The sequence below is a fragment of the Microtus oregoni genome, unplaced genomic scaffold (genome assembly GCF_018167655.1).
Source record: "Microtus oregoni isolate MIOR12 unplaced genomic scaffold, Mior012 000012F_ref0000307, whole genome shotgun sequence".
In the NCBI taxonomy this organism is placed as follows: Eukaryota; Metazoa; Chordata; class Mammalia; order Rodentia; family Cricetidae; genus Microtus; species Microtus oregoni.
The window spans coordinates 30937701-30950709 of NW_024543071.1; the positions used below are offsets into that span (position 1 = coordinate 30937701).

Genomic DNA, 13009 nt, shown 5'->3' on the forward strand with positions numbered 1-13009 from the left:
CTGAAAAAGGACCAAGAATGGTTGTTTAAATAAACCCTGTGTTTGTGGGGATGCAGCCTTGTGATCATCGTATTCCGGAAGCTGAGGCACTGCAAGTCTGGACTATTTACTAAGATCCTGTCCAAACTGGGGAGGGGGGGGGGGACCATTCTTTTCAGTATCATATTCACCCCTGCTCCCAGATGTTCCAATTCCAGAAGTAGCTGTCGCAGAGGGCTGGAACTCTCCAGACACTCCAGTGTTTACAGACAGACAGACATGTCCTCCCTGCCGCTTGCGACAATCTGCTCGGGCTCCTACCCGCTCCCTGATACTGAGCAACAGTACTATTTCCAAAGCAATATGAAAAAACAGGAGGTCCCCATCGGAGAAAACCCGGCAGGTTCAAAGCAACACAGCTACTTTGTTCTGTTTGAGCAGGTCTGATTTAAAACAGTGGTCTCAAAATATACGGTAGACGCAATTCTAAGATGACCAAACACTAATTCAGAGTGTCATAACTGCCTAACCATAGGCAGGAGGGGTGCCCAGGTGGGGCTGCTGGACCACATACTGTTTCAAGCTAACATTCTCTCCAGCTGGTGTCCTGAGAGGAAGTCAGATGCAGCTTAAATGTCAAGGATTTGACACAGCCTTGCAGGCTTGAAGACGAGGGGGTCAAGAGAAAGGGAATGCTGGCAGAGCTCACAGGTTCGAGGTGTTGGCAGCAGCCAGAGGAGAAATGGACATCAGTCCCACACCCTGAAATCTGCACTTATCCCCAGAGCCTTCAAATGAGAGCCCGAGGGGCTGACACCCTGACAACCACCTTGTGAGATGTCCTGTAGGGATGCTAGCCGCACCTGCCACACTGCTGACCTACCAATTCTGGGAGGGTGAGTGAGCATTGTTGTAAACCGTTATGCACCAACAGAACATGACTATAACATGGAAAACTCTGGGCTCAGGGCCTCGCCCAGAATGTCCTGGTGGTGTTCCTCAAGGTCAGATCTCAGCTCTGCGTCTTCAGTCAGCAGCAAAGGACACTGCCCTTTCAATGAAAAGGAAAGGGTCCTGAGAAAGAAGAGCGAGGCCAAGGCTGCCCTGACTTCCGAAGCCTGTCCCAACAGGGAAAACGCCACTGGTCCCATACCGTGTACACGTCACATATAGAATCTACTGATGGGGGGGGGCGGGGGCGGGGATCTGCCATGGTCCTGGGACCTCTGTACATTCTCATCGGTCTCTGCCTAAGTCCCTTCTCAAAACTGTGCAGTAAGCAGTCTTAAGGGTTGAAAGTCTTTTCAGTGGAATAAAAAACAGACTTGCTAAGAAAAAGAAGAGTCCTCAGCATTCGTGTTCCTTGCTTGTGATGCAAATTTTACTGCACACACACCTGCCCAAGCTGCTTCTACAGCAGAATTTGGCAGTAGGAAACTTCAGTTGAAATATATTTATGCTGCCTGTTATGCTATAAAGTTCTGTCTCTGACCCAGGACTTTGATAGCTAGGACTCTGCTGGCTTCCATGAAACAGGAATATTAGCTTAAAGTAGAAAAATCCCAGACCCTGCTTGTGATGGCTTTAAACCAGATCTAAAGTTTTTGCATTATAAACATCAAATAAAAAATCCTTTTGAATTTTCTTATAGAAATAATTTACATTCTAGTGATATTAGAAGAATAAAAACAAAATTTATGCCATACCCGGGATACAGAAAACCTCTAAAGACACCCATAACTGTCCTCCCCCATCCCAACCTTGCAAACACAGTGTACCAGATGAAGTTCAGCAAGTGCCCACACAACTTGTTCACAAGACAAGAGATAAACAAATGCCCCAGCCCCCGGCATCCTCAGGGTTTGTCACGATCAACAGAGGGCTTCCACACTCACTGCAGCATTAATCCTGCACAAAACCACAGTCCAAAGACACAGGGGTGTTCTGGCAGCATGACTGCTTCCTGAGGGCCCCTCCTCCAGGTGAGTTGGGAGGCTCACAGCGTGGACCTCTAAGGAATGCCACTGTCACTGGAGAAGCAGCTGGAGGTCACATGGTAGAGACGTCTTTTATCTGCACATCAGTATTTTCAGTGGTAAATTAGTAATTCAGCCCTCAGTGTTACGAGGCTGTCATGTCCAGGATGGACACATCTGGACTTGTCCCTTTGGTCCTTCGCAGTTTCTGCTTCGTCCATACACAACGGAGCCTTATGCTGCAACAGTATCACTTGAGAGTCTTGCTGAGGTTAGAGAAGCCAATACCAACGCAGGTCATCAGCACTTTGTCCCCACCCTTGAGTTCTTCACCACACGGCTTTGTTTCAATTTTAAACATAACCTGGAAAAAGCTCTTCAAGTGCCGCAAAAATTCTATCCTAAAAGAAAATAATGAAAACATTCATTTTAAAAGAAACTCTGCCCTCTTACAAGCCAAGATTTTAATTTTTGAGAATAAGAAGACTGAAACTAAAAATATCTAATCAAAACTGCTTAAATAATATTCAAAGGCTGCCAGCTTCCCAAGAGGACTAGAGCACCCTGCAGAGACACATGACCCAGCAAGGTTAAGTTGGCTGGAAACAGAGGCTAAAGGTTAGTGCAGACACCCAGCCGCTTGGTTCCACACGCTTGTTAGAGGGGACATAAATATGGAGGTAACTTTGAGTGGTCCGTACAACATTTACCTCCACGAGTCAAAGCTTCATAGGGTAAAAAAGATGAACAGAGACTATTTCTGAGACTGAATTCCAGAACTGCCTTCCACTGTCTCAACGATATTTCCTGAGTGTCTCTATTAGCTACGGGCACTGGTACTAGGGCTCCTGCAGTCAAATGAAAGGATGAACAAAGAAATGCTTCCCCGTGACAGTTTCCATCTGCTGGCATACACTAGATAAGTAAGTTCAGTTTTAACAACAGTTACAGAATTTTAAATAAAGCAACAGAGGAGAAGGGAGGCTGCGGATGTGGCTTGTGGAAGAGCCCTCGCCTAGCAGAGGGAACAGCTGCATTTGTGCAGTTAGCAGGAGACAAATGGAAAAGAAGGCACCAGGGAGGAGCTCGCAGTGAACACTGTCAAAGATTCATGAGGCTCTTTCTTACCATCCCTATAAGAGAAAGAACAGCGTTCCTGTCAAGGGGACCTGAGGCAGCAGTTTTTCAGGTGGGCTGCAGGACCTCAAACAGCAGCCCTGATAAGCTCAGTATGACCTGGCTCACCTGGAACATTCACCAAATACATAGGAGGTTCCTAGGAGTTGGAGGAAGTGTCCTCCTGGAAAAACCTAGACTCACAGCACACGCAAACGCATGCTCTTCTCCTTCCTTCACTCTGTGCTGTCAGAGCAAAGGGCCAGGAATCTACTACTCCAAGCATCCCTGCTGGGTCTCATCAAGCAAGCTGAAGAAACACCGCTAAGAGAAACACCTATTCATCTGCAATAAAGCGAGACGCCGCCTGTGGGGTGCTGCTTCCTGACCCAGCCAACCTCCCTAGCAGCCACTCAATTCTAAGTGCACATGGATTGCCCAAGGAACTTAAAAAATACTGATTCTGGATGTGCACATCAGTGGAACAGAACTGAGGGTCAAGAAACAAACCCTCAAATTTAAGGCCAAGTTAACAGCTTGATCAGGAAAAAAATTATATAAATGATATGGGAATCACTGATTATTCACAAGCAAAGAATTGTGCCTACCTCTTCCTCCCATCACACACAAAAATGAACTCAAGCACTTCAAAGGCCTCGGTAAGAGCTGAAACCATAGGGTAAACCTTATTACTGTTAGATACTGAGCAGTTTAACAACCGCTGCCAGAAACACCAAAATCACAGCAGTAAGAGAAAAGATAAAGAATCACTACAATTGAGGAAAGCAATTAAAACGACAGGCAAAAGATCCAAGTAGAATCCCCTTAAAGAAAAGTAAGCAGCAAGCACGTGAAATGAGGCTCTGGATCTCCTGCCATCCGGGAAATGAAAAGGCAAAACCGCTAGAAGAAACCACCTTATGCTCAGCTGGACGGCAGCACTAAGAAAGCCACACGGTCACAAGCGTGGTGGAGCGGGAACAAAGTGCTTCACGGGCTCTGAGAGCCCCTCAAAGTGAAGCAGGAGCTAGGTATGACCCACCACCTAGACACACGCCTGAGAGAGTGAACAGCCGCACACACAAACATCTGTAACAGCACTGTTCATAAGAGCCGAAAGCAGGAACAACCCAATGGCCACCACTGATGAGAGAATAAATGTGTCAAATTCAATGGGATGTTACCCAGCTTTCTAAATAAAGTGCTATGTTACATAGATGCTACAACATGGACAAGATTTGAAAACCGTGCTAAGTCAAAGGTGGTCACGAAGTACCACACACGCATTATATGACTTGTTTTCTATGAAATGATCAAAATAAAAACCCTATTTCTGCAGGTTTAGTGGTACATGTCTTTAATTCCAAAACTTGGGAGGCAGCGGTAGGCGGATCTATATGAGTTTGAGGCCACGCTGGTCTACAGAGATCCAGGACAGCGAGGGCTAAACAGAAAAACACTGCCTTGAGAAAGCAAAACAACAACTACAACAAACCTCCATCATGAGGCAGAGAGCTGCAAGAGTGGGCAGAGTGCGCAGAGACCACAAATGTGTACAGGGTTTCTTTCCGGGTGATAAAAACGTTCTAAAATTAGACTGTGGTTATTCAACTCTTATGAGCATACTAAAAACTGTTAAACTGTACACTGTAAATGGGTAGACTGTATGGCCATGTAAATTATACTAAGATATGGCTGTTTAAATAAATACAAATTTATGAGATTTTTTAAAAAATGTACTGATCCTGGGTCTTAGCCCTCGTCAATTATGTATGAAAGTAAGGATAAAGCCTGCTGTGGTAATGAGCCTCCCCTGCTTCTGATCCCATCACAGCAGGGGAAAGATACCAAGAGACTAGAGGGTGGCTGAACAACTCACCCCATCTGAGCTACCTGGCATGTCACAAGAAAGGAACCAATCACTAAGCTACCTAAGCTCAGGGAAAATCTACTTTGCTGTCCCTCCATCAAAAGACACAGGCTTCATCTTCATAATCCAAGCCCACTGTTAACTCTTCCATGGAGCCTTTCTCAGCAGTAACACCCATCTGTGTGATTTTTCCCCCCATGTGGACTTCAGTGTTCCCTGCTTACGAACTACTTGTTATTGTCACAACTGTGCCGACCCCTGCACACGTCATCTGCGGTGCATACATGACGCTCTCTGTGCTACTGAAGGGACTGAATAATGAAGTACCAAAGAGAACTGAAGAGTTAGGTAGAAGTAACTGAGAAATGACTTCAACATTCTTGGTCACTAAAGGAAGTCAGTTCTCCCCCTGCTGGCTTTCTGGTCTTACTGACCATGGGATCCATCCCCTTTCTCTATCCATCGCACCACCTTCCTCTCTTAGAGGAAAAAGAAGACAAAGACATGACCCCCACAGATAAATAAGCCCCATCTGTGGCCAAACTTCCAGCTGGCAACAGCACGGAAAACAGCAGGCCCGCCCTCCCTCCTCTTCTGCACGCCAAAGGGAAACTTGTCCCTCACTGCTGTGGTATACCAACACGGGCCTGAGGCAAGCATCCCTCTGGGTCTCTCCCAGCTACTTCACTCTGAATCATTCAACTGTGCTCAAAAAACCAGATGCCCTCACAAGCTGGCAGAACTCCTGAGGACTTCAGCTTGTTTGGTGTCTTGGAGGGTGGGCGGGATGCAGAACTGAGTGTGTGGGCCTGTGTGTGTGCAGCCCTGAGGGATTTGTAGCTTCTGGAACAGTTGAGAAAAGCAAAGGCTGTTTGGGCTTTCTACATGGTCTTCTGCCAACTGCTGAAGCTGTCTGAGGAAGGCTATACCGGATGGGATTGAGGTGTGTATAAGAACGGCCTTCTCTCATCTCCAGCCTCCTCCCCACAGCTTCTGTAGCTGGGGTATTCAAAAGCAACTGAAGTTGAAAAATAACCAGGGATGTATCAAATCCAAACAGCTTCCTTAACAAAGGGAAAACTGACCTTAGAGCAAGGAGCAGCTTTTCTTATAGGTCAGCCAATCCAGGCAACTGTAGTTTTATACAACTTTTAAATAAAGAATCTTAATTCTTCACTTGACAACTGGATCTATGACTTGCAGTGTTATTTTTTCCCCCAGAACTAAGTGATTCAGTGTCAAAACAAACAAGACTTTTCTATGAAAGACTCCAGTCTATCTGACAAGCAGGTTTCAGAGAATTCTGGAAACAGAGATAATTGTCTCTGTAGATTTCCAAAGGTTGGTTGTTCCCACTGCCACTGTCAACAGGTAAGGACCATCTGCCCAGAGAATCCCAACAAGCAGGACCGAACAGGTTCAGACACAGCCCCTCTAAGTGCCCTGGGAAGTACAAGGAGAGAGAGCAGCAACAGGTTGGCCACTCGCTAGACTCAGCAGAAAATCCTGCCTCCTGCTCCACCAATCCAGCAGGTTTCTCGAACCTGGATGGGGGTTAGAGTTAGCTTCAGCGACATGTTAGGTGTAAGGGTTCTCTCTGAGCCTGAGGGACAAGATCTGAGAGGAGGAAAGACTGCTTCCCATGGTCCCCTGCAGTCAGTACACGGAAGCTTTTGCGATCAGTGGTGTATTTGATGCCAACAACATTTAAGCTCTACTCAGAGAATAACGTTATTAAACTCGGTTAGAGGCAACAGGAAACAGAACCAGGCTGGCTGCGGGTGCCATTTTATCTTACTGTAATGCAAACAGATTGAGATTTAAGAAGTATGACAAGACATTGCAGGGGCTCCCGGCAGGCAGCAAAGCCAATAATCAGGAGACTGTCACACAGGTGTGCTTAGCCACATGCGCAAGAAGCCCTGAGCAGCTGAGGTTTAAAAAGGCTTTTGCACCTCAGCACTCCCATAACTAAAGGAAAGAAGTCATTATTACAGTTTAAAGGGGCATGGTCTAAGGTGTGGCAGAAGCTGGAGACAGTGGACGGGATCCCAGCTTACATGAGCTAACAGTGGGAAGAGAAGCAGCACCCCCAATAGAACTGTCCCAGTCAGAACCCCACTTGCTTTCTGTGTGACCTCGGCAAGTGACATGTCTTATCATCTAAGATGATGCTCACAACGGCACCTTCCTTGTCAACTCACACAGGGTTAGGCTGAAAACTACATGAGTTAAAAGATGTAAAAGGACATCTTTCTGTCTAACACAAGAGAAACCATGCCTGGTCCTGGAAACCCACTCAACTATCCAGGGCTAATGAAGTTGTGGGTCTTGGAGGAGAACCGATAACCACCACTTTTCTAAACCAGCATTAATTCCTAACTACATCCTAAATATTTGTCCTATACTCAGAGATAAATATAGTCCTCACACATCAAGGGAATTTCTCTTTGCAGCAGATGGAGACCATTACAGAAAACCATGACGAATCAAAGCGCAGAGTTGTGGAACCCAGTCCCAGCTGATAGATATGACTAAAATTCTAGTACCTAACGCTTGGGAAACGTTTTAGAGGGGGGTTGGGAGCGTAGATTTTAAGAGCCAAAGGAGATTCTATCTTCTAGAAATGTCAGAAGCTACACCCATAGAGTGTCACCAACACGGCTGCCTAAGCATGAGCTGGACAAGGAGAAGAACAGACACAGTAAAGTGGAAGAGCGTGGGGAGGCCCCTAAGGCCTCAGCCCTGTACAAAGACTAGAGATAACTACGGAACGCTGAGAACAGGAGAAATAAGTCTTCCCCAGGGAAGGGCGCATCCAATACCAATACCAATGGTCAGCCCTGAAGACAGATATACAAGTAACATTATACAGACTGAACAGAGTACATTTACGTATTTAGGAATAGTGTGTACACATTTATGTATGTAACAATTCATGGAAAAAGAGGCCATGAATAAAGAGAGCAAAGAAGGGTATATGGGAGAGTTTGGAGGCAGGAAAGGGAAATGATGTAATTCTACTACAATCTCAAAAAAATAAAGGAAGTAAAGAAGTAGTTTTAAAAAAATTATCGGAAGGTGGAGGCTCTCTGGCTGAGTGGCAGAGCACTTGCTTGGCTGAACAGCATATATTACCGGGTTTGCTCTCTAGTACCAGAAATAGAAAAGAATAAAAATAAAAACCAATCATACAAGTGCTCTACTCACAGTAAACACCACGTCTGTTAAGCAAACATTCCCTGCACGATTCTGGGGAGGAATAAATAAGAACGCACAGTTTGTGAAGGAGTATGACTAGGAGTCAGCTGCAATCTTAAAAGTAAAAGATTTAGAGACAGCTCGGTAGCTAATGGACAGCTCATTTTACCTCCTGGTGCCCAAAGTGCCATGATGGGGGAACGAACTGGATAAGACAAGGGGGGTCCAGGCAGGATGAGCTCCTCAGGTGGTGCCATGAATGCTGCTAACACCCAAACATCCACGTTATTGACAGAGGTTGGGAGATGCTCAACATAGGCCTCCCTGGGGCTGCGTGGCACGGACAGAACTTAAGTCCAGACAGGTCGGACTCCAAGGCCTATGCACAGACTGCCGAAGCCCAGCTCTGACCTTCTGTCTCGATTTCTGAGCGTTCTAAGACACCTGATGATTGATTGATCATATATATATATATATATATATATATATATATAATTTGTGGATGTTACTTCAACTCCTAGATAAAGTATAATTTCTCCCTAAACTATAAATTAAGCTTGTGGGTACAGGGTAGAAATACTGTCACCAACTGGAAGCCAGCAATATTCAAATTCAAAAGAGATTTCCTTCACAAGTCTATTATATCCAATAATATTTATTCTACTGAGAAAAACTGTCTGGCCTCAAAAAGTTCAAACTTCTAGACTTTTCAAACATGTAGACTATTTTTCTCAAATAGTACAGAGGGACGGAAATAGCAACCTCCTCTAGCAATAGGGAGAACAGGGCAGGAAGGGACACAGCTCCCCTGACTTCACAAGGGCCTAAACACAGAGAGAAAACATTCTTAGTCCTGGTGCTCAGAAAACTCTCAACAGAGGAATCTAAAATGGCTGAAAGACACTTAAGGAAATGCTCAATATCCTTAGCCATCAGAGAAAGGCAAATCAAAACAACTCTGAGATTCCTGTAAGAATGGCCACGATCAAAAACACTGATGACAACTTATGCTGGAGAGGTTGTGGGGAAAAGGAAACACTTCTGCATTGCTAGGAGTGCAAGCTGGTACAATCCCTTTGGATATCAGTGTGGTGATTTCTCAGAAAATTAGGAAACAACCTTCCTCAAGACCCAGCAATAATACTTTTGGGTATATATCCAAAGGATGCTCAATCGTGCTCAACTATAGCATAGCTCAACATAGCAGAACTGTTTGTCACAGCCAGAATCTGGTAACAACCTAAATGCCCTCCAACCAAAGAATGGATAAGGAAAAATGTGGCACATTTACACAATGGAGTACTACACACCAGAAAAAAAATAACGATGTCGCCGGGCAGTGGTGGCGCACGCCTTTAATCCCAGCACTCGGGAGGCAGAGGCAGGCGGATCTCTGTGAGTTCGAGACCAGCCTGGTCTACAGAGCTAGTTCCAGGACAGGCTCCAAAGCCACAGAGAAACCCTGTCTCAAAAAACCAAAAAGAACAAACAAACAAAAAAAACCCAATGTATTGAATTTTGCAGGCAAATGGATGGAGCTAGAAAACAGTAACCCAGAACCAGAAAGACAATTATCACATGTACTCACTCATAAGTGGTTTTTAAACATAAAGCAAAGAAAACCAGCCCACAAAACACAATCCCAGAGAACCTAGACAACAATGAGGACCCTAAGAGAGACATACATGGCTCTAATCTACATGTGAAATAGAAAAAGACAAGATCTCCTGAGTAAACTGGGAGCATGGGGGAGCTATGGGAGAGGGTTGAAGGGGAGGGCAGAGGAAGGGAGAGGAACAGAGAAAAATGTATAGCTCAATAAAATCAGTATTTCTCAAGAAAAAAAAAAGATGTCACTTAAGACACTACTGCTGTGAATCAAACACACACAAACTGCCAGAAGAAATACACATTTTTTTTTCCCAAACGAATTCTCTTCTTTCTGCTTTCCTTGAGGAAAGTGAGGTTCAAAAACTGTATTACTATGACTTTAATGGCACAATAAAACGCACATGGTACTCCGCATCCCCACGATGAATCATGGAGCCTGTCCCATTAACAGATACAGGCAATTATGCCTGTAAGGGCCCATACTCACCTTCATCTTTCTGAGATGCTAGAACTTCCCACAAGATTAAGAACAAAAGGGTCCCAAGCACAGAACGTCTTTTCTTATCATAGCTCCCTTTCCTTCGTCTCTGCTTGCTTACACCTTAAGTGCTTGGGGCAGGTGGGGTATGCGTGTGGGGGGAGGGTTTGTGGGGCACTTTCCCACCCTGTGAAAAGCCCCTGTGTGTGGCCATGCCCCAGGCCCAAATCTTCAGGCACAGAATGCTCCTATCTGGTCTACTCTTTTAAATCTCCACTCAGAGCAGACTACTGTTTTCCCAGGAGCTGCAGTAATTTTAGGTTTCTGGAAGAAGGAAGAAAATCTGAAGGATTATATGGTGAAGGACATAGTGAGGAGGGAACAGTCACATCCTAGCTGTCTCCAGGGAGGCTGCAGACATTAAAAGATTACACAAGACCCCAGATCCAAACCGAATCACTCCCCAGAAACAACTTCTTAAAAAAACCTTCAATAAAACAAAAAGATAAAACATACATTCCATGTTCACATGATGTTCTGCCAAGGCCCAAGCCCTGGACCACATACACTGAGACAGTGCCTCTTGCTGTCTCCAGGAGAGCCACAAGGCCTCCACTGCCCTGGGGCAGAAGCTGAACACAGCACTGGCCAGCTAAGAAGCTGACAGCCCCAGCATGCTCACACAACCACCAGCTGCTTCATGCAGCCCTGATGGGAGGCGAATCCTGCACCAGGGGTGCTGTGCTCCTATCCCCTCTCTGAATGACCCAGCGCCATTCTCTTTGAGCAATGCTAACCACTCAGATTGCTCAACTCTAGGTTTCCTGGCCTGTGAAACACTTTACACATATTATCAGTGTGGCTTTTCAGGTCCTGCTCACCAGTCTCCCCTTCTGCTAAAACAGTGTATTCTCTCTCATCTTCTGTTCCAAAAAACTTACACTGCCAACTCGAAAAGTAAAAGAATCTCTTTCAAGCTTCCAGTTCCCAAAGCGCCGCCCCCAACGTGATGGCACCACCATTCTTCAGTTATCACAGTACTGTACCTTTCAGACATACAGCATCGGTACCATGATAACCGAAAAAGGACAGTTCAGTCTCAGATCTACCTGCACCCCCCCAATTTACCACCCTAGCTGACCACACAGCTATCTTTAAGTCTGTAAGCATGTACACGTGTACACACACACACACACGCCTGTTTCTAAACCTGATCATTTATTCCTGACTAGAAATGTTTCTTTCGCTTTGAGCTCTGTAAGTTGAGTCTTCTGGCTAGCTACTATTCTTGGAGTGTGCAAATTTTTATACCTTAGCAGTTAATTTCTGCTAATATCCACCTGATACTGCCTAAACTCACCTCGGTAACTTCCCAACTGGTTTGGTTCCATTCCTACGAATTTATCTCTCCCAGCCAGCTAATATGTTATATCACTGGAAAAATGGCCCATTTGCCACAGTAAGAACGCTGTCACGGAAGAAGGGAAGGCACAAACCCATGTGTGACTAAATAGACACCAGCCGGCAAGCAGTCACAGTGTGGCTGGTTAAAGATCAACACAAGCAGGCACACTGCTGTGGTCACAGGCTACACACTGCACACCTTGTCATTCTGTTGGTCAGAAAATCAAACTGAACAGAACAATGAGACCAAATGAAAAGAGCTTACGTGTAGGGGGAGAGTGGTCCCAGCAGCACTTTGGAAACGTCCTGCTGTCCAAGGGTCATGAGCAGCAGAACTAGACTTTGGTTGGTCGAGTCCACACATCCGCCCTGTAAACACAAACACTCTAATGATTAGTCATAGTACAAACCAGAAAAAGGGACCCAACAGGTAGAGAGAGAGGAGCAGAGACACTCAGAATACCAGAGGTTCCAGAATAGTGGACTAAAGTGCAAACACTCGTAGGTAGTTGGCCTTCTGAAAACCCATCCCGCTCAAGTTAATAAAGAACAAGAATCATTTTTCATTTCATTCAGCAAACTTTTAGGACAATAGCTCCTTTTCCATGCAAAACAGGAAATCTGATGAACAAAACTAATTGGTTCACGGCTCTTGTTCCATTTTCCTGAGCCTGACTAAAATTAAACTTTTCTCTTCCGCCTGCTTCCTAGACCAAGCTGCTATTGCACCATCCTCAGCTGACTTGGATTAGGTACTGAAGAGATCTTAATACAGTAAATATGCCAGGGTCCATGTACAGGATAACATGGAAGGAGGGGTGGCGGCATCTTGAAGACAAGATGTGAGGGCACAGACACGGGTGTTACTTGACCAACAACAGAAGCAGGCATTTGAAATGGCCTGGAGGGATAGGCAGGCCTGGGAAAGAAGAGAAGAGCAGCATGGTGGAATGGCCCACAGCCAATGAGAAGCGGCCAGGCTCTACAGAGACACATGTACTCTCAGGATAAAGAGGGGTGAGCAGTACCTGAGGTGGGGCTTTTCTAACTGCTCACAAATACCATTGTATTCCAGGAAGGTAAGCAGTCAGAGTAGGGGCTCTGCTCACAGACAGAAAGAGACCAAGCCCAAGTTTGGAGGGAGAAACACAGACTCAGAGAGGGAGGCTGAGGAGGATGTGGGAAAGAGGCCCCTCTGAAGACAAGGAGAGCAGCTCCCATGGGAGTGCCAAGTGAGGTGAGGCGGAAAGAAAGAAAGCAGGGCAGTGGACAGAACAGGACAGAACCAGCAGGGCATGGTAACCCACGGGCAAAAGGAGCTGGGTCAGAGACTCACAATTCTGATTTTTAAAAAAAAGAGCATCTTCAGATGGG

General features: G+C 45.6%; 1 protein-coding gene across 1 annotated transcript in view; it reads right to left on the minus strand.

The window, feature by feature from the left end:
* Nucleotides 1-1653: 1653 nt before the first annotated feature.
* The window catches only part of Rcl1 (RNA terminal phosphate cyclase like 1), a 45231-nt gene continuing 33875 nt past the window's right edge, over nt 1654-13009 (minus strand). Inside the window, exons 8-9 of the mRNA XM_041661463.1 lie at nt 11901-12004; nt 1654-2356 (exon numbers count right to left, since the gene is read on the minus strand). Coding sequence (XP_041517397.1) covers nt 2206-2356; nt 11901-12004 — 255 coding nt within the window. The 3' untranslated portion in view covers nt 1654-2205. The remainder of the gene's footprint in view (nt 2357-11900; nt 12005-13009) is intronic.